This window comes from Mya arenaria, chromosome 2 (assembly GCF_026914265.1).
Source record: "Mya arenaria isolate MELC-2E11 chromosome 2, ASM2691426v1".
Lineage (NCBI taxonomy): Eukaryota > Metazoa > Mollusca > Bivalvia > Myida > Myidae > Mya > Mya arenaria.
In genome coordinates this window covers 45,938,305-45,961,337 of record NC_069123.1, presented here as the reverse complement: position 1 = coordinate 45,961,337, position 23,033 = coordinate 45,938,305, and the positions used below count along the sequence as shown (strand labels likewise).

The following is a 23,033-nucleotide window of genomic DNA, read 5'->3' as shown; positions in this document are numbered from 1 at the left end:
GTTTTCTGGGACGAGGCTCACTTGATGTGGTTTACCTAAATGAATCTCACTAGCTGGCTTTCCCAGAGATGTTTGCTTTCTCAGACTTGTATTTTAAAAGGATGAAAGAGCTACTTGCACAAAAAGACAAAGCAGACGCATATTGTGTGGTATCTGTCACTTGGATAAGTAAAATGTTCTGGAGCAAAAGCCCGAGTAGTGCTCTTTGGGTAAACCACTAAAAGCAGCTCGCATGAGAAACCATCCCAGTAATAACACACTGTAAAACAGTTTCTGAAGTTCAGGATTGAGAGCTTTATAACTGACTGTTGTATAGCTGTAATTATTGTTTTCTGCTGGGATATTTTTAGGAAGTACCTTTGAAAGAAATATAAATTACTGGAAACCATTTCAACTAAGCACATTGACCTTTCTCTGATCATGAATCACTTGTGTACAAGTGGACCCAGACTATTTTTTCAGGATTGACAATTATCAGCAGCTGCTGTTAGCATCCCTGGTTAGGACTAGAATTAGTCAACCATAAGAATACTTTGAATGTTCCGATAAATGGCAATTTACTCAGAAAACTTCATTGTAACCTACTGCTGTATTGGGAGTTGACGTAGAGCAAACCACTCCAGTAAAGCATCACCTACCTTTGGTGAAGATGGTATATAAACCATTGTTCATCACTGTTATCATGGCAGCAGTTGGATGGACATTGTCCCCCAAAATGGTTTTTAAATGGAAGTGTGAGGGGACGATAAAATGCCCCAAAATAAAAAATACCAATGTTTGATTTGTTTTTGGTCACCTGTGTATCATGGCAGATATTTACAGGGATCAAATAGTCTAGCATTGTCACACATTCATGTGCTCTCTAAACTTGAGCATTTCTTATTGAACAATATCTCACATCTCTTTATTAACTTCAGACATATGGCCCTTTATTTGTTAAAAAAAATTAAATTCATGATATCTCTTACTTAAGAATTTCTTATCCAATTTTGCTCAAATAATCAGCAATGTGTCTGGGCATAATAACTCGACTGGATTTGATCAACAGCTACTCGTAGATCATATTATTCAAACTGTAGTGTTTTTTTTACCTATCAAATTCACTTTGTATCTTTCACAACCCTAGATGGCTACAGGGACCAAAACTATACACAAGCAGATGACCTGTATTGTTTTAAAGTGGCAACGGTCAAGGCTGTGGTGACCTTCACTTAGAAATAGTTCTTGATCAAAGAATTCAAAATGTTGATGCGCCAGTCTTTCATTTGAAAGATTCATTGATCATCAATAGTAGATGACCCCTATTTAATTGAAGATCACAAGTGAAAGGTCAAGGCTATAGTGACATAAAAAATGGTTTCCCTTCAATACGTCAACACATTTGGAAAATACAAGCACTTATCCTGGTATGAATATTGGTTTGACAAGTTGACAACCCTTTTTTTTGAGCGACATTCAAAGTACATTGTAAGTTTTATTCAATAAAAATGTCTTTGGCTTAAGGACACTTTATCCTAGCAGACTCAAATTTAATATGACATTGACAAAAAGATAAGCCTAATTGATGATGGAGTTAATAGGCCAAGTTTTGACCCTTACTTGAAAGAATTGTGGCAAATGTCCTTGAATTGGCATTGTAGGAGTGACGGCCAATCGTATATAATGAAGGTAATTTAAATAGATGTTTGGAACTGACTCATCCCTTGAAACTGACACATTCAAATATTAAGTTAAAGCTTAGACCTAAATTATTAGAATGAAATCTGTATCTGAATCCATTCCACTGCTGCTGTTCAAGTTTGATCAACATCTGAAAAACATCAGAGACTATGAAATTTCTAAATACCTCTGTCATGTTGGCTTTCTAGGCAAGAGCAAAATTTCTATGAACACACATTCGGATGCCACTGTACATTTCTTTGAAGTTCGATTGAATTTCAAAAAAAGTTGAGTAAGTTACCCCAAAGACCTGTTAATTGCTGACAGACAGATGGACATGGTGACTATTTTATAATTCCCTCGGCATAAGAAAACGTTTTTTTCTCCTCAATATATCGAAATTCTTGTTTAGTAATTACAAAGATTAATGTGCTGGCATCCTAAATATTTATTAATGGAACAAGGAAATAATCTCTGGAAATGTTCAATAATATTATATATAAATAATAATAAATAATAATATATAAATAAATTATCTAACATTACGTAGGCTGTGCTGAAAGTTTTAACAAATGTACAACATGCACTCTGTACTTTAACTGCTCTTAAACAGAAATTTACTATATTTCAAATCGCTTATGAAGATGTTTGACCAAAACCAAATTGGGGAAGGACCCCAAAACGGTTAATTTGCTTCTTTAGGGGTGAGGTCTAGTTCAAAAGTGTGATCCACCCAGGGTTGTATGTTTAAATGGAAAAGCCCTAATACAGTCTCATATAGACTGAGGAATACTGCATAATTTATTATGGTTCAAAATATATTGTTTATTAAAGTGATTAAATATAGAATGGAAGAAATCTTTTTTAAATTTTAATCTTCATACATAACATAAACAAGATTGAAGCAACTCGAGTAAGTACAGAACTGAACATTTAGGTCAACCTTGCCCCTTAACGGAACACAACAATATGTATCAGCATTCTTCATATTAATTTTACAATATCTCAAGAGCCATTGTCTCTGAACATATATGAAAGCACACATTTGTAGTAATATGCCATGTAAATTGCCTGTGCATGTTGAGATTGTTTGTATGTTTTAAGTCATATTGTTCAGGATGGTTTCATGTTAATAAGACCACTGGGATCAACAGAGAACTTGGAGGGGTCGTAGGCCTGCCCCTTAAACGGTGAACCCTCCGCATCCCATGCATTCTTCATTATGTCTTGCACTTTCTGAAAAGGAATCAAACTTGAATGTAGACAAAATGTTATTAGCACAACATATTAGTACATTTAAGCTCCATGTATTCATGAATTAGAATGCAGGGGTTTGACAACAGCATCATCTGAACCAAGTATTGTTAAATATATAGAAATGTGAAGTAAATATGTTAAAAAAAGAATGCCCCATATTGCTAGCAACTCCATAGTCCCCTACCAGTTATGTTAACAAAAATATTTTTAAAAGGTGTGCATAATTTCCTTATTGGCCCCAAGCCACTTGTACACAAGGTTTTTTGGGATGGCAGAAAAGGCAGTCACACCAATTTTGTTGCCATAGACACCTTTTTTGTCTGACAACATATAAAATGAATGCTTATAATCACCTAGCATTCTTGTTGAAAAAGCAACCAAAATTTCTATATGACAAAAATTGAAGCACCTTATCCCCTAATAGGCCTCTATCAAAATACTAACTTAAGTAAATGTAGCCTTTTTATATGTATCATTCATGTTAAGCTCATGTCAAAAATTTGTATTTCATTATTTTGTTATCATAGCACCACAAAGTTTCAATAATGTCTGCAAACTTTTTGATTTATGGCAGCATCCAGCTTTTCAAACAAACGTAGATGTACCAACGCATATATTGACAGATGAACGGAGGGCAAACCTAAAGTCCCCTCCAGTAAACTGATAGGGTTCAAATAAATCAGTGTATGTCAAGGTAAATAAATTAACACAGCATAAACCCAGACCTGTTCCTGTGAGGTTGGGAGACCCATCTTCTTGCGACGATCATTGTACATCATCTCCTCTATCTTGGCCTGGGCCTCATCATCGAGATCTGTCATTGGGCGGCTGGCATCAATCTTCCGTACACTGATCTTCTCCTCCCCATCAAGCAGGGCCTCCCACCAACGCTCCTCACGCTTCTCCAAGGTAACCTTGGTTTAAACAGAAAAGTGACATACATGTTTGTTACCTAATTGTACATGCTTGTTTACTTTTCACATCCCTTTGCATCAATGTTGCTATGGACCTCCCCTCAAGCAGGTCATGACCAGGGTCTCCTTTATTTACCTGAGCCAAAACAGAGATATACTATATAAACTTGTGACACAATTTATATGCTTATATATTTATCATTAATAAATCCTAAATGCTGTCACATGTTGCAATTGGCCTCAGCAAGCTCTTCCTTGGTCCTTGCTGGGAGTAGGTTGTATATGAATGAGTGCATAACTCCTTTCCAATATGAATGAAGGAGAAGGTAGGATTAATTACACTATTAAAATACTTTTACTGAAATTTCAATCTAAAACAAGCAATTGTTGAATTGATATCCCCCGCCTGATTGGGCTAAGTCAATGAATGGAAATCAATCGTTAATGAAATATATATATATATGAGTTTGAGTTTGATTGCAACTGTTCGAAATAAAAAAAATATTGTATATAATGTAACATTTAGAATTGACCAAGAAACCTAGTTCATGACTCAATGTTTCCCAGTTCCAAACTAATCTAAGATTTCTTCAAGGCAAACATTCTGATTAAGTTTCATAAGATTGGTCCAGATATATTGCAAAAATTATAGCCTCTGGAGTGTCCACAAGTTTTTTTTAAGATTTGACCCAGTGACCTAATTTTTGACCCTACATGACTATATCTCAAACTATTCCAAGATTTCATTGAGGCATTCTGATTAAGCTTCAAGGAAATTAGAGCAGATGTATTGCCTCTAGAGTGTTCCCAAGATTTCTGTAAGATATGACCTAGTGACCTAGTTTTTGACCCATATGACACACTTTTAAAACGCAGTTGAAATTTAACCCAAAAGAACATTCTGACCATGTCTGAACTCAATCAGACCAATCACCACCATAAAATAGTTTCGGCCAAGATTTTGAAAGATTTGACCTTGTGACCTTATTTTTGATCATATGTGACCCAGTTTCAAATAAGTCCAAAGTTTCATCAAGAAAAACATTCTGATTAAGTTTTTCGAATATTTGACCATGTATAATGCCTCTTGTATGTTCCAAGATTTTTCTAAGATTTGACCTACTGACCTAGATTTTGACCCCATGTGACCCACTTTTTTAAGTGGTCTATATTTCATCAAGGCATACGTCATGATCAATTTTGAACATAACTTGACCAATCATTACCATGATATGGTTCTGGACAAGATTTTTCTAAGATTTGACCTAGTGACCTAATTTTTGATCATATGTGACCCAGTTTTATTTACGACCAAGAGTTCATCAAGGAAAGCATTCTAATTAAGTTTCATAAATATTTGACTATGTATAATGCCTCTACTTAATTTCAAAGATTTTTGTAAGATTTGACCAAGTGACCTAGTTTTTGACCCCATGTGACCCAATTTTTTAAGTGATCAATATTTCTTCAAGGGGTACATAATGACCAATTTTGAACATAACTTGACCAATAACAAATGATAACAAATGTAAGTGAAATATCCTCAGTCTTATGTGCATGAGTTATATAAGGACTATACACCAAACCCATAAGAGTGTGGTCTTATGCTGTGCAGGAAACCAATTTGGACAGTTTGGTGATCATCTCTGATGCGCCAAGGCTAGGAATCTAGGAATCTAACCTGGATGGCCTTAGTGGGAAACAAGTTGGCTAATCACTGCTAAATGGAAAAGTTATATAAAATAACAGATGTTCATACTTGCACATTGGCGCCTGGATTCAGAGTCCAAATGCACTCGTCCTTATGAACCTCCCAGGTAAGGCTGCCATCGACAAGAACCTTCCACTGACCTTGATCATCTTTATGGCTCACTTTCAGGTGCTTCTTGGCAATGTCAACCTTAACATCACGACCTTTCTTTATATATGATGGCACCTACAGGTAACAAAAATTCATATGCATTGTCTTATGAATTCTCTATTGACTGCTTCAAATTAGTATTTGTAGCATGTGAAGCATATACATATTTGTACAAGAACATTTTTCACAAAACCTGTATAAATTCAAACTTCAAAACTGAAAACAACTAATTTTCGGAGACTTATAACATACCAAGCAATACAACTGATGGAACAGTTCAATGTGATTTGCCTTAACAGATTTCATTCCAGCATCATTGACTTGTATCTTACCTTGACCTTGACATCAAGGTCTGTGATGCTCTGAGCCCAGCTGTAGTTGTCCCTGACTGCACCATTGTAACTGTCTGGGTTTGACTGGAACTCTGCTTGTTGTCTTAAAATACACACATTTTATTAAATTCTGAAATTTTAATGTCAATAATATATTTGTCTTATAATAGGACAGTTTATTTGAATACTTCATTGCAGGATCAAGTGAAAAAAATCATTACAATGGCTGTAAACAATAAACATTGTCAACTACTTGGATTAATGCCACTTGATGATTAGGCCATCAAAGTAGTCTGCTGATCCAGATCATTCTTGTTCACCAAGGTTACGTACCTTTCACCTGAGTGACATGATCATCGAACCTCTGATGAATGAGAATGATCCATATAAGACTTGTTATTGATTATTTGACCTGTTGAAAGTAGAATCAAAATGAACTAGAGATGTTTGTCAAACATTATGCCCCCCTGAGCACCATGTTGTCAGAAATATTATGACAATTGAATAAAACATGCATGGACCAAAATGACTCTGACAAGCTTTGTTCTACTGATTGGCTGACCTACCAACGGACTGACCAATTAGCCAACCAACTGACTTGTGCAAAGCAATATACCATTTTGAATAGGTAATGGTTTAAAAGATTCATGGAAACCTTGTTTAAACTGTATTTAATTATACACATTCTGACCAAATTTGGTGATGATTGGAAAAAGGCAATTAAAGTTCTGGATCAGACAAGACTGATTTGAGGTAATTTCTATAATAGAAGGATGATAACTCTTGAGTCACTCAAGCGATATGGCTAGTTTACAAAATTGTCCAAGATTTTATTCCTTTACACATTCTGACAAAATTTGGTGATAAATGGACAAATTCAAGGCTTCTTCAGTTATTGACAATACCCATTTTGGGTAATTTCTATAATTAAAGGGCAGTCACTTTTGAGTGACTAAAGCAATATGGCTGGGTAGTGAACTTGTCCAAGATATTGCCCTTACAAACTCTGACCAAAAGTTGGTGATAATTGGACTTTGGGTTCTTCACTGATCGGACAACATACTTGACAAGGCCCGCCCACTCGTACACCACACTTGAAATTGTAATACGTCCTGTGGACTCCAGTTCTATAAACAGGCGTATTAAAACCATATATGTCAGTGTCTCCTTCCAAAAAAAAATAATTCTCCACCCCTACATCATACTTGGTGAGATGTGAGTCTTCTGTGTCCTTGCTGTCCGTCTTGGTGGCTGACTGGTCACCAGAGGCCTGAGCTTTGGCAGTTGTTGACTGGGTATCACTTGGTCTGAAATGGTGCATAATGCTCAATGATTATCATCATAGTAGTATGTACATAAAATAAAATGTGAAACTGTCAGTATTGTAAAAACAAACTGTTGCAACATAAAGGTTATAAAGTTTAACGCATGAACATCTATATATGAACACGCACTTAAATTTTTATCAGATAAGATTAACATAAGTGATTGCCAAAAACTGTGTTTGGCATGAAAGTGGGGCAGATATTGAAGATGGCTAAAGATTTAAACAATGAAAACTAGATGATTAAAGCCCCCTAAAGCCCCTTAGTATGTTAAATAGTCAAATGAAAATATAGTCATATGATCTTTGACCTCTAGGTTTGACCCTGACCTTGAACCAAGCTGGTTGTTACATGCCTCAGGCATCTTGTCTTAACATTTGAGGTAATTTTTTTCAAAATCCTTCAAGCGGTTCAGGAGACATTATAATTCATATAAGGAATATATCAAAAGGAATATATCACATTAAAATCTTAAACTCACTTGTGGGGTATAAATTCTGGATTAACAGCAGCCTGAGTCTGTTTGTTGGTGTTGGTTTCCGCTACAAAGGCTGTATCACTTGACCCTTCCAGACTTGCGTCTGGTTTTACTGCCACATGGGATTCCATTGTCTCATCATCCACGTTTGCTATTAACAGGACAAAACAATTTGAAATAAAAATGTAATAAACTTGCAGACACAGGTGATACAATGAGCATTATGTTTGTTGTTTCTTTATGTTATAAAAAGTAAAAAAGACACCATAAAACAGTTTTTCACAAGTGTACATTTGGTACTGGAAAATTCTGTGAACTGGTATGGTGTTAATAGATTATCTTAAAAATGAACAAGTACGTTGTGACCCAATGTCAATATAGGTATACTAAAGACAGATGGGGATTATACTAACACACAGGGTTTAGACAAACATAGTTTATCATCCAGGACACCTGGAGATGCTTTCATACATATCTTTTTCTTTCTTGCAATATCTTTGACCTTAATTTTGAAATAATCTCAGTGCTACAGAGGTGAATCGGTGGCTAGATGAACAGCCATGCCTTTTGCTTGCTCTGCACTTGTCTTCATCTGCTCGGTATTAGGTGTAGTTTTTGTCATCTGCTCGGTCCTAGGTGTAGTTTTTGTCATCTGCTGTGCCTGGGCTTCCCTCAATTCATCATCTCTCTTTGCCTGGCTATCGTACTGCTCAAATATCTGCAAATCATAGAACACTCTGCTTGTATTGCTTTAACCCTTTCCTCCACACAAACCCCTCTGGACACCTTTAAAATATCAATTTTTTGACAATATTATGAAAAGTTGAGCATTTGCTCCTCAGGAGCAAATGACCCATTTTCCATAATATTGTCAAATTTATTCAAAACTTCACTTAAGTTTTAACTGGTTTTTCGATTTTTGTCTAAAGATAGAAAAAACATCATAACCTAAAAATAGCTTGTGGAGGAAAGGGTTAGCTCCAAGAATTTGAACCAATCATATTAACATATGTTCTATGTATTGTACACTGCTCATAAGAGCAGAGCTTACAAAACAAGCCTGATTCACCAGCCAAGTGTGGTAAAAATTGGTTTATCTAATTTTATTGTTTTTACCAAATTCTCTGAAGACAAAGAACAAAAATAATGGAAAAAAATAGTTTTCACTGTCTTTTGTGCTGTCAGTAAGAAGCCAAACTTTATGAAAGATTGGTATTATTTTTTTATTACATAGCTGTATTACATTTTCTCTTAAAAGGGAATCATACACAGATTATGAGATCATAACAAAAAAGTCAACATTATCAAAAGTTGTGGTACTTTATTTACTTTTTAATATGAATAAACACCAAACAGCAGATACTCATTTGAGGAGTATTTTTATATCTAAGCTTAAAGGGACTCAACACCACAGATGGTCCCAAAAACAACAAATTCAGTATTTCCTAAAACAAGTTTAGAAATATCATAACAAACTAGTGTGAGACCGATAATACATCATTTTACATAATTAAAAGAATATTTTGTCCCAGTCTCAGCTGAGTTTACCCGTATATAAATAGTGCATAATGGTTTCTTAGTTTATACTGTTCATATTTAGCCAGTGATAGTTACGTGAATAGTAGATACATGTACCGATGGTATTTTAAAGTTTACTGAGATTTATGGGGTCAACAAAGGAAATTTTGAATTGAAAAATATGAAAAATGCGGAAGATACATGCGCCATAAGCGATGAAATACACTAGTAAGTAAGATTCAATATGTTGTACACATTGATATCAATTAAATGTAAGTTTTTGACAATTTCCTTTTTTTCTTGCAATGGTATCAGGTGGTGTCTAATCCCTTTAAAATGATTCAATTTTCAACAGCGTTATTACCGTAAGGCTTTTAGGCAAAATACAGCATTTTCTGTCACATATTAAAATAACCATTCATATACAAAATGTAAGAGCTCCATTTTGAACTTGTCATTATGTTTTATCCATGAATCAAGCATATTCTTCATATTTCACAAAAAACAAATATTTTCAGTGTCTGACCTGATATAACATGAGGGAGATCAGTAACAGTTAAACCACTTGCCTCTTCTTTTTATACCATTCTAAATACTAGATCTTACAATTTAGTTTATAAATAATGTTCATTTCAATCTAGGATGGTTTAAACATAAAGATGAAAAAGTTGTTCCATAAATCAGATATGAATCAGACTTTAGAAACTACCGTATTTTCTCGACTATAAGACGGGGAAATTAGGTCCCGATTTTTACCCCCAAAGTAGGGGACCCGTCTTATAAGCGAGTCGATAAAATATTAAAAAAAGATTCAAGTCAAAATCAGTAAAATTTTACATAGGGTATTCGTCTATCCAGTATATCGTCTGCTGATACAAGTATGGGGCAATTAAGTAAACAACAATACGAAATCTCTTCACCTCGCGTGCTCTGACGTCACACAGTGTACAGTTATATCTGCATTTTTTCTCATGGCGCGTGTCAGTATAATTAGTTTGACAGATATATCAAATCAATAAATTGGAATCTTAATATGATGTAGGTACCTTACTGTCAATTTGATTAAGCAAACAAATGACAATGCGAATATGAATCCTTTATGTTCGTCGCCAATCAAGGGACAATATTGCCTAAAGCATTATTGCTAAACAAACACCTATTCATGCCTAGGCTTTTCGCAGTTATGTTATTGAAGCCATTTATTTTGCCGAAGAACTTCATTGGTGTCTTTAAAAAAAACATGCTAAAACAAACATATGTTGTTATTGATTAATTATTACAATTCCGATAAGTAACGACCTGTCCTGCAAACTTATGTACTCATTTTTAACCTACCTCCAAATAGAGAGCTCACAGTTGACCGCCATTTTCTTTGAGTAAAACAAAAACAGTTACCGCGAAAGTGGATAATTGTCCGTTGAGCTTGAACATTTTTACACATTAGGAAGAATTTTAGATTTGCTTAAAAATTGACCCCGTCTTATAAGCGAGTCGAAACAAAAAGCACCAGATTTCATGGGCAAAGTTAGGGGGCCGTCTTATAAGCGAATCGCCTTATAGTCGAGAAAATACGGTAACATTCTTTTAAAAACTGATGGAATTAAAATTATTCTTTTATTTTTTATCTGTTGGATGTAAAATGCCCATTTTAACCTAACTTTGCCACAGCATAAAATGCTGTTCATAACATATATAACAATAATGAGCAATCAAAGTGACAAAAACATGAAAAGTAGTAAAAGATTTACCGCAGTTAACATTTTCAGTGAAACGCCTGGCGGAAACCCAAGTTTGTCATCTCTGCTTTTCATAATTCTGTAAAAGTCGGTCCTGAAAATGAAAAACAGTGTTACCATTCATCCACTGAGGCACTGCTACCACTGCTGTGTCAAAAATAGTAAATCTGTTTCAAATTAATATGATCATGTAACCATGTTCATTCAAAACAAGATTAACTGAGCTTCTTCATTAGTTATTGATTTAACTAGAATTGGAAAGTCTGAAACAAAATGTTCCTACAGGAAAGGAAACCCAGCACTCAGTTCAGTAGAATTCAAGACAAATGGGAGTTTGGTTTGTTGACTCCTGTTTAGATCAACTTGATTGATCACAATAGAACAATGGCATTATTAAAACTTCAATGTTCAAATATTTCGCTTAAATCTAATTTAAGACTTTTGATGGAAGTTTTTTATATCTATTATTTTCACTTTATATTACAAATTCACAATGATAAAAATTGTTGTCTTTCTTCCACTTCATATTGTAAAAGTATTACCATACAGTCAAGTACCTCGTTAAAATAATCATTTATTTCCCCTCTCGGGACCTTTAAAAACAAAAAGTATCTTTGCACCTTGGGCATATAGAGTTGAATTTGTAAGTGACAATTACCCAATTTTATGTTAACTTCTTTATTTGTTTATTGTGTGTGCCTGTACTTTACATTATTTCCTAAACATTCCAGTAATAACCTACTCTTTGACTGAAAAAAACTTTCTTTATATCAGTAGTACAGTGTACACCTACGTTTATTTATTTTGAAAGCACTGCCTATCTGTAAGAGATTTGGACACTCTTCTAAAGAGCATTGAAGAATACATGTCAGTGCTTTCTTATAGACATCTCTCCATAATCCCAAGATGCAGATATTCACATGACCACCTAAATGACCATGCCCTCCACACCATTTTTTATGTGTCAAAACTAGTGCTGTGCCGATGATCGATTATAATCGACAATTGATCAGAAAGGCCCACATTGGCGACAATCGATAGTGAAATTTAAACAATCTATTATAGAAACAAGTAACCGCTACCGACTATTTTACTTTTTCTGGTTGAAATGTTAAGGTGTTACTATGTTAAGTTATCTAGTCATATTCTTATCAAGTCAGTAAGTCACTACAGTACCTTATTACAAATTTTCTCTTCAATTTAACTGCTAAAGGATTGGTTCTCAACTTCTCATGTTTGTGGTTTAAAAGTGTTTTTAAAACATGTAACCATTTACTTCTCAGAATTTGGTTTTCTCAGTTATTTGAAAGACAATGTTCTTGTAAAAGATATGAATATTCAACTGCTTGTTGTACTTGTTACTCAGTACTGACAGATTATTAAAAAGAAATTGATATTGTTCTTTGTGTTTATTTAACACATGTATACAATTCTAAATGTAACACAAACAAGAAATGCTGCAATGCGACAAAACCAGGTTTTCAATGATTGACAGAAGAACTTCAGCCTGTGTCTGTTTTTCTATTTTTAGTAACAGTGACCTTGACCATAGGGACCCCAAACACAATCACATGAAAGGTATCCATAAACTCTTCCTCTATACCAAGTTGGGTCAAGATATGTCAACCCTTACTAAAGTTATTCAGTTTCAACCATTTTCTATTTTTAGTAAAGTGACCTTGGCCCTCACTCTAGGGACCCCAAACACAATCCCATGAAAGGTATCCATAAACTCTTCCTCTATACCAAGTTGGGTCAAGATATGTGAACCCTGACAAAAGTTATTCAGTTTCAACCATTCTTCTATTTTTAGTAACAGTGACCTTAATCCTAGGGACCCCAAACACAATCCCATGACAGGTCTCCATAACCTCTTCCTATATACCAAGTTTGGTCAAGATATGAGGACCCTGACTAAAGTTATTCAGTTTCAACTGTTTTTTTCTATTTTAAGTAACAGTGACCTTGACCCTATGGACCCTAAACACAATCCCATGAAATGTCACCATAAACTCTTCCTTTATAACAAGTTTGGTCAAGATATGTGGACCCTTACTAAAGTTATTCAGTTTCAAATGTTTTTCTATTTTTAGTAACAGTGACCTTGACCCTAGGGACCTCAAATGCAATCCCATGAAAGGTATCCATAAACTCTTCCTACAGACCAAGTTTGGTCAAAATATGTCAACCATATCTAAAGTTATTCAGTTTCAACCGTTTTACTATTTTTAGAAACAGTGACCTTGACCTTGACCCTAGGGACCCCAAACCTGGTTAAAAATAGAGCCTGTGGTCTCATGTTCTGTAATAGTAACTTGTTAACTAAACATGAGCTGTCGTAAGACAGCTCGCTTGACTACGCCGCTTTAACTTAAAAGTGAATACAATAACAATGTAACATTACCAAGTTTGGTCTCTTTATGTCAAACCTAACTAAAATTATTCGATACTTTAGGTGACTTTGATGCTGCCCTCCCACCAGCCCGCCCGAACAATGATGCAAGTCATTTTAATAACTTGATTTCACTTGGTTAAGAATATACAAATATGCCTTTCAAAAGAAATCAAAATAATATTTAAAAAAATATATATATTCAAGGGATATAATTTTTATTTAGGGTTAAAATGGAGTTATGTTTCTTGTTGTAAGATGGTCGTTAATAATTTTGAATTCTATTTAGTCAATTGAATGAATGGTATTGGAGTTTTAAGTGAAAATCCCAACTTGCCCTAAAACTTTAACCTGCCCTAAAACTTTAACCTTAGTCAATCAGGGGCCATAACTTGTATTAAAGATAATATGGAGTTATGTAACCTCATTGTGTAATGGTCCTGAACAACTGTGTGAAGTATTAAGTCAATTGAACAAAGGGTATAGAAGTTATAAATAAATATCCCAACCTGCCCTAAAACTTTAACCTAAGTTCCATAGTCAATCAGGGGCCATAATCTGTGTAAAGAATAATATGGAGTTATCTAACCTCATCATGTGATGGCCCTGAACAACTGTGTGAAGTATTTAGTCAATTGAATAAAGGGTATTGGACTTATAAGTGAAAATCCCAATTTGCCCTAAAACTTTAACGGAACGCCGACGCTGGGGCGAGTAGTATAGCCCACCTATTCTTCGAAAAGTCAAGCTAAAAATATAGTCGCATTCTGAATAAATAAATTAATTCATACAATGAAATGTACAAACAATATTGTAAAGAAACATTGGTGCTTAAAACTGGTGCATGCACTGTATCTGTTAAACTGTATGCGTTAAATATGATGACAAAGATAATTAGGTAATGATTAAATCGATCATTGATCGGTTGCATAAACGATTATCATAAGCAATTTTTTTGTCCAATTCCCAACACTAGTCAAAACCATAAATAGATGAACAAAATAAGTAAAAACAACTTTAAACAAACAAAATAAATGAAAGATCCAAGTCTATAATTTGTTTACATATGTTAATATATATATATATATTGATATGCCCCAGCATATGTACGGTTGTGTTAGAAAAATATGCACGTACCTTATTCTTTGTATAATATGTATTATTGTTGTTATCGGTCAATGGCAAATCACACAAGAAACTAGCAACGCCCCGACATTCCAGGCGCGCCAGCCTTGTTTGAATTTTGCCACCGCCGAGTGAGCAATCATTCCACAGGGATAAAAGTTATTACAAATGCTACACAAAGCTATCTACATTTATTTTATTCAGATTTCATTGCTCACAAACCTGATAAACTTGGGTAAAGACACAGAATATCAGACGTGAATATCCTCGTGTTCATGTAGAGAAGATTGTTTATTTACTTTTTCAATAGTTCACGATCTATGACGACGCCATCTTGGATTGACTGTCAGCCAATATTTTTGGGTCATTTGACCCAAATATATGGGTCGTTTTCGGTCGGGTCATTTTCGGTCGGGTCATATGACCATGATTTTCGGTCATTTGACCATGTGTGTATATAAGGCGGGGTTTTCCAGAATCGGGAGGAGACGTAACTTGGACATAGCTTGAAGCACATCCCGTACGATTCGCCCTCGGGCGTTTCGTCCATTTTGGCATTTGGTTTTGACATTTAACTGGAAATAGAAAACGATAACAAATGAAACGATTTTTATTATTTGTCTCCTTGATAAAATCCAAAAAGAATTATATAGGAAATTCGCGGAAAATTAATGTTTAAAGGACTTATAAAATTCAACACGATGATATAGCGTTTTCCTGTGTCTACCCAGCGATTGCATACTGTACCTTTTCTTTTTTTGATGTTTAAATGATGATTTATTCCGCTGGTGTACTGTTTTCCAACGTTTATTAAACTTGTAAACATCGATTTGAGTTGTCTTCCCGGTGAACTAGTTTTTGACACGCAATGGTTAGACTACATACAATTTAACTGCCATAGAGAGGTTTCGCTACCAGTACCTGAGGGGCAGTCACGAGGGGAACACTTCAAATACTTGGTCACCCTAAAAGGGACAGTTGATAGCGTCGACGGACCACGGGGCTAGGTCGTAACAATATATATATATATATATATATATATACAAATGTCACTGTGAGAGGAAACTATGCAGCCATGAGTGCCTACCTGAATGAGCTACCGGTACGGATTGAAAATTGGTTTAAAACCATAATTGATCATTGAGAAATAATCGGCCATTTCATTTCGATCCTATCGATTATGTCATCAAAATCTATTGTTCATAAAAAAACTGTGAAAACTTTATGAGTATAAAGGAACAACTGACTCCATTCAAATGTTAATAAGAGTTCTTAAAAATGAATGAACATGAAAGTAAATTATAAGGCTGTACTTTTTTCATTTGCATGTATTTCTTCAATGATAAGCCTACAGCTTTTCACTGAATACAAAATTATTTAAACTGTTTTTATACCATATCTTTAAAATATTTAGAGAATTAATATACCGTATTATACTATGCATAGGACACACTTTTTTACCTCAGATTATTGTACAAACAAGAGGCACATCAGTGCCTGTGCTCCACTGGCCAAAAGGTTCAAGCAAAGACCACCTAACGAACATTTTCGTCAAGTTTCATAGAAATACAATCATCAATTTTTGAGAAGTTATTTAAAAAAAAAATTTACTTTAATAGCTCTGGCTGCCATGTTGTGCAGTGGACCGAAATGATTTGGGCAATTTGAGTAAAGGAGCACCAAACAAACATTTCTGTCAAGTTTTATCAAAAAAAGGTCATCGGTTTCGACGACAAGTCGTATAAAGTTTTTTTTATTTTTTAGCTCTGGCAGCCATGGTGTGGAGTGGACTGGAACCATTTAACAAATTTTGGTTAATGACCACCCAAGGAACATTTCTGTCAAGTTTCATCAAAATCTGATCATCGGTTAACATTTAATCTGAATAGATTATGAAGCAAATATCTAACCTGAACAAGAACTGACGAGATAGAATCGACTTGGTGTTTCACTTACACTTTTCGGCCATTTAAGTTACTAAATATAGCTGTTTCATAAACTTTCAGAATGTCACTTAAACGAAAATTAATGTTCAGTCTATATATACTTTCCTATGTATAAATGTAAGATTTTTAAATTGATCTTTTTGTGAGAACTTTATGCTTATATGTTTACTCATAAATTATTATTGTTTAAAAATTATTTAAAGATGCTATACGTGAAAAATTAAGACATTTTTTTTTTTCTCTTAAAGGGAGGTAATTCAGTAGTAAAATGTAATCAAAGCTATTAAAGCATGGCATTTCTTTTCTAACCATGTTGATATTATTACAGTCTATTCAAACAAGATGCCTTTTGTTTTTACATAGTACCCATAGGTTCTGAAAAACAAGGAGCACTATTCCCAACAGAAGGATGTCACTCCCTATCACTGCATGAGCATCATAATAAAGAAATGTTTACTCAAACTGCAAGCTGCTCAATTGAAATAGGTATTTACCTCAAGCATACAGTTTTATAATGTGGCAAAATAGTCGGACTACTAGATTGTCATTCGGACTAGTAAAATATGCCATTATGCTAGTCCAACTGGCTAGTAGGTTAAAATGTTTTTCGTGAAGACTGCGGACGAGAAGTCCTTAAAGGTTTTTCTATTTTTAACTCTCGCAGTCATGTTGTGCAGCGGACCAGAACCATTTGGGCAATTTTGGTTAAAGGGCATCCCGATGAACATTTATGTAAAGTTTCATCAAAATCTGATAATTGGTTTCTGAGAAGATGTAGTTTAACGTTTTTTTCTATTCTTAGCTCTGGTGCCCATGTTGTGCAGCAGACCAGAACTGTTTGGGCTATTTTGGTTAAGGACTACCCAAGTAACATTTCTGTCAAGTTTCATTGCAATACGATCATCGGTTTCTGAGGAGAAGTCGTTTAAAGGTTTTTCTATTTTTACCTCTGGGGGCCATCTTGTGCAGTGGACCGAAACCATTGAAGCAAATTTGATAAAGGACCATCCAAGGAACATTTCTGTTAAGTTTCATCAAAATCTGATCATCGGTTTCTGAGAAGATGTTCTTTAAAGGTTTTTCTATTTTTTTGCCCTGGCAGCCATGTTGTGCAGCGGACCGGAACCATTTGAGCAATTTTGGTTAAGGACCACCCAAGGAACAATTCTGTCAAGTTTCATCAAAATCTGCCTATCCGTTTCAGAGGAGATGTCGTTTAAAGATTTTGCTATTTTTAGCTGTGGCGGCCATATTGTGCAATGGACCAGAACCATTTGAGCAATTTTAATAAAGGACCACCCAAGGAACATTACTGTCAAGTTTCATCAAAATCTGCTGAACCGTTTCAGAGGAGATGTCGTTTAAAGATTTTGCTATTTTTAGCTCTGGTGGCCATATTGTGCAATGGACCGGAACCATTTGAGCAATTTTGGTAAAGGACCACCAAAGGAACATTTCTGTGAAGTTTTGTCAAAATCCGCTTATCAGTTTCAGAGGAGATGTCGTTTAAAGTAAAAGTTTACGCACGCACGCACGCACGCACGCACGCACGCACTCACGACGGACAATCTGTGACGACATAAGCTCCATGGCCTTCGGCCAGTGGAGCTAAAAATTGCCTGTGTCCTTTCTATTGTATTAGGATTTTATGAGTTTTTCTCAAGTCCATTTCAGGCTAAAAATGTTGTGCCGGAGACAAACGAAGTAATGGTAAGTACCGGTACTGTGTCCACCGAAGAGAACAACTGACGTAGGTAAAATCGCGCAAGTTAACACATGCATAAATATGTTGAATGTTTACTTTAAAGGGACTGTACACCAGATTGGCACCAAAAAAAGTTTTTTTCTGTAATGATTTTCAGGACAATTATTTATTAAAATGTTTTACTCTTTGACATCATAATGGTAAAAAAGATACCAAAAAAAAAAAAATCAAGTCGGAGAACGGTGTTGCCAAATTTGCAGTCCAGTGTTGTATCCACTGTGCTATGAAGGCTCACTCTAGACGGTCGGAATATTTAAGCTATATACCTAACTTGGTAATATCACGTGATAACATAGACCAGCCGATCACGCATAAGGACTGAATTCTACTAGGTAGACATACCTAGTAATCTTTTTTAATGGAAAAATACGAAAAAACTGCGAATACCGTATTATATTATGCATAGGACACACTTTTTTACCCCAGATTTTCGTCTAAAAAATTGCCTGCATCTTTTCTATGCTTTTAGGATTATATGGGTTTTTTCACAAGTCCATTTCAGGCCGAAAATGTCAGACTGGAGATGAATGCGGTAATGGTAAGTACCGATACTCAGTGTCCACAGAAGAGAACATCTGACGTAGGTAAAATCACGTAAGTTAACACAAGCAGAAATATATTGAATGTAATAAATTAATTGTAAACTATGTGGTACTTCAGTTTGTAAGTATCAATGCATTGTACACATCGATACCAAGTTTATGTCAGTTTTCGACAATTTTCTTCTTTTTTTTCACTATTTCATCATACGGAGTACAGCCCCTTTAAAATGATTTATTGAGAAAAAAATTTGAAAACAAACAAGAGTGTTCACTTTTTTATAAAAAGGGATGCTACTCACAATAACTCGATGTGAGTAAAGCGCTTTAACTGGATTGAGTTATAAGGGCAAAGGAAAATTGGGATATAAGGTTTATATCAATTAAGTGTTGTTCACGATTTTAATGTTTCGATATTTTACAAAATATTTTGTTGTATGTTTCTGTTGTAATGGCAGTATTCGAAATAAACACAAGCCCGCAAGCCCTGCACTGGTAAAATGTTTTTCGGGCTTGCTCAAATTCTGAATTTTATATTGCAGGGCTTGTTAAAAAAATTGATGCCAAGCTATAGTATAAGAATTCGGGCTTGTTAATACCAAAGTCTAATTTCGTTGACTGTAACGGTCTGCTGTAGGTGGCGGATGTGCGTTCATAATATAACAATCCGTTGTAGGTGAAAGTACCTTCATAGTACGTATGTTAACTTGAATAAGCAAAGCCCGGGCTCCATGTGGATTGAGAATTTTTAATGGTCTTCTTAATGAAAATGTAGTCCATATAATTATAAAAAGCTACTTCAGAGTCTTTGACAATTTTTGTTTTGGCAACTCTGTGCGTCCATATCCCACTTGTTGTTTTCCTAGCCAAGAATGTCTGATCCCTGCGCTAAGCATATTGAGTAGAAAGATAACAGGCATCTGCTAGGTAGTTAAAAAATGGCAATGCTTTGTTGACAGATTGATCTGAATTTTTGTTTCATGAAACACTTAGTGTAATAAGAGGTATTGGCTAAAAATATTTTATTTGTAACTTTTGTGTTTTTATTTAGCAATGCAGTGTTAAAAATTGTGGAGTTACAATTGAATAATATATTTTATATTGGTATGGATCAGTCGACTTGTGGCGTTTAGGGAACAACATGAATATCCAAATGTTAAAAAATCTCCCTAAACGCGCATTATTGTGGCTAAATGGAAATGCTGTCTTGAAAATAATACACATAAAATTAGCCTACAATTATAATACAATTTACAAGCAATAAAAGCCTGAACCTTAATAAGTTTTATGTCTGTTTGATTAATGCATCTTATCTAATATTTAAGTTGTTGGTACAACCCTGACAGTAGTGCACCAGTCAGTTGTAACCATGGCCCCCCAAGGTCCGGGGAATAGCGGGTACTTTGACTTTCGGTCCAGCCAAGCTCGGACAAAATCCCCACCCTGCAGATATGGACTGCTAGTGAAACACACGCAAAATGCCCTCGCACCTCAGGGACTCTAGGTAAGGCCCATTCCCAGCTATATTTGGTGTGAAGACAAAATCACCGCATCCATCCGGCGGGGCCACCTAGTCTAAAATAATAGACTTGTTATAATACAGGATTCTTCCAATCCCTAACGTCTAATTGGGTTTGTTAAAAAAAAAGGGGGGGGTTTTGAAAAATATTGAAATTGTATTTAGTGAAGTATTTTATGTTTGAAATGGATAATAAAGGTTTATATTCATATTTTACCATGTTAGTACAAAGCTATTTTGCACAAAATAAGCATTAAATGCATTAAAACACATGCTTTACCTTTCCAATAAAATGAAACTTGACTGACACAGACAACAATTATGCCAACCGGAACAAATCAACCCAATCGTAATAACTCGGGCACCTCCGACAAGCTTCGAGATAAACCGCTTAAACACAATCGTAACAACTCGGCCATGTCTGAAGTGCTCAGATTGTTGTAAAACTGTGAACTGCAGCCTTGCAGGTGCCCTTCATGAATATATTGTTATGTTTTGACAGAATGAAATGAAGAAAACCCCGTCAAACTCACAATTATTCGTTGGATATTTATTTTTTGTGTACGGAACTAATATAAAATAACATCATCTAGTAATATTTCTTGTTTTTATGATATTCTATGGACGCAATATGCTTTAATCCAGAATCCTGATCGAAACAATTACCCACTTTTGGTACAAAGCAATTTGTACGTGAAGGATTTGCCATATCAACAATCGTAAAAAAACCTGTCAACGTACAATTATTTGGACTACGGGCCCACATGAAAGATAAAAACACAGCCCCGGCTATCCCCGGAGCTAGGGGTCACTGGTTACAATTGACTGGTGCATTAGCAGGACTAGACATAGACTTATGATAAAAAATCTAATAAAACTAAAAATATCCGAATTCTGTCCGAAATCAGTGGAAACAGTTTATTGGCCAACTTGAAAAAATATATAACTTAGATAACAAATAAAATAAATTACCTTCTGTAAAGAAAACTTAAAATAACATTCAGAAACTTCTCGATTTTTCCTTCATGCTGTAATATGCCTAGGAGAGCTGGATCGTATTTTTCACTCATTTTCGCGACTATAAACAACGCAGAAGATATCCGCATGAAAATCGGTATCATTCGAGGCTTTAAATTAAAGCGTCTTAGTAAACATCCAAGATGGCAAGTGTTAAGCCGGTTATAGGTTCGGTGCTTATGATTTTCTTAGTTGTACTTGGCATACTGGATGTCATTACAAACATCGAAGAAAACAAATGTGAAATGACATGGATGTATGAAATGCCTCAGTATTTGGTAAATATGATTTAAAAAAAGAATGATTTCTTCGTGCTACTTTATTATTTCGTCCCATATTTTAACTTACAGACTCCAAGTGTTAGTCCGTTAAATTTGTGGTGTGTGTGTGTTTGGGGGGCGGGGGTTAGATCTTATACTTTTATTCAATTATGCCACAGTATTAGCCATGATCGGAGTCTAAGTTGTGTAAGGGTTAAGTGAAGAAAGGCGCGAATGCCAAACACCTTCACTACAAAAGCTAGCTCAATAGCAAGGTTGTAGGAAGTGTCGTAAAAATATGGCTGACACTACACTTCTCTCTTTTTACCTTTTTGGGACTGGACCTGAACCACCTTAAGCTGGATGTATTGAGGGTGTTATGCACCAGTCAATTGTAACCACGGCCCTCCCAGATCCGGGGATAGCCAGGGAAATGGGCCAGGTTTTAATTTCCAGGTGGCCCTGTTGGTGATGCTGACTGTCATGCTGATGCTAGTAGGCTATCATGTTGATGCTGCTGACTGTCATGCTGATGCTAGTAGGCTATCATGTTGATGCTGCTGACTGTCATGCTGATGCTAGTAGGCTATCATGTTGATGATGCCGGCTGTCATGCTGATGCTAGTAAGCTATCATGTTGATGATGCTGACTGTCATACTTATGCTAGTAGGCTATCATGTTGATGATGCTGACTGTCATACTTATGCTAGTAGGCTATCATGTTGATGATGTCGGCTATCATGCTGATGCTAGTAGGCTTCATGCTGATGCTAGTAGGCTATCATGCTGATGCTAGTAGGCTATCATGTTGGTGATGCTGACTGTCCTGCTGATGCTAGTAGGCTATCATGCTGATGCTAGTAGGCTATCATGTTGGTGCTGGTAGGCTATCATGCTGATGCTAGTAGGCTATCATGTTGATGCTGCTGACTGTCATGCTGATGCTAGTAGGCTATCATGTTGGTGATGCTGACTGTCATGCTTATGCTTGTAGGCTATCATGTTGATGATGCTGACTGTCCTTCTGATGCTAGTAGGCTATCATGTTGATTATGCTGACTGTCATGCTGATGCTAGTAGGCTATCATGTTGATGATGCTGACTGTCATACTTATGCTAGTAGGCTATCATGTTGATGATGCCGGCTGTCATACTTATGCTAGTAGGCTATCATGTTGATGCTGCTGACTGTCATACTTATGCTAGTAGGCTATCATGTTGATGATGCCGGCTATCATGCTGATGGTGGTAGGCTATCATGCTGATGCTAGTAGTAGGCTATCATGTTGATGCTGACTGTCATGCTTATGCTTGTAGGCTATCATGTTGGTGATGCTGACTCATGCTTATGCTAGTAGGCTATCATGTTGATGATGCCGGCTGTCATAC

The 23,033-nt window shown here is 35.5% G+C and overlaps 2 protein-coding genes across 3 annotated transcripts in view; one reads left to right on the top strand and one right to left on the bottom strand.

Moving 5' to 3' along the window:
• Positions 1 to 2,517: 2,517 nt before the first annotated feature.
• On the bottom strand, positions 2,518 to 21,496 carry LOC128220358 (nudC domain-containing protein 3-like). Of its 2 annotated transcripts, none has more exons than XM_052928724.1 (9): positions 21,339 to 21,496; positions 11,093 to 11,174; positions 8,391 to 8,544; positions 7,830 to 7,977; positions 7,229 to 7,330; positions 6,024 to 6,126; positions 5,590 to 5,766; positions 3,642 to 3,830; positions 2,518 to 2,895 (listed from the first exon to the last, which is right to left on the bottom strand). In XM_052928724.1, the coding sequence occupies exons 1-9, from the start codon at positions 21,485 to 21,487 to the stop codon at positions 2,773 to 2,775; spliced, it is 1,227 nt and encodes a 408-aa protein (XP_052784684.1). In that variant the 5' UTR covers positions 21,488 to 21,496; the 3' UTR covers positions 2,518 to 2,772. The 2 variants fall into 2 exon arrangements, with proteins under 2 accessions (XP_052784684.1, XP_052784692.1); XM_052928732.1 differs by having other exon boundaries at positions 7,229 to 7,324.
• Positions 21,497 to 23,033, top strand: part of LOC128220328 (GPI inositol-deacylase-like) — a 34,500-nt gene continuing 32,963 nt past the window's right edge. The window contains exon 1 of the mRNA XM_052928692.1: positions 21,497 to 21,661. Within this exon, the coding sequence (XP_052784652.1) occupies positions 21,527 to 21,661 (135 nt within the window). The 5' untranslated portion in view covers positions 21,497 to 21,526. The remainder of the gene's footprint in view (positions 21,662 to 23,033) is intronic.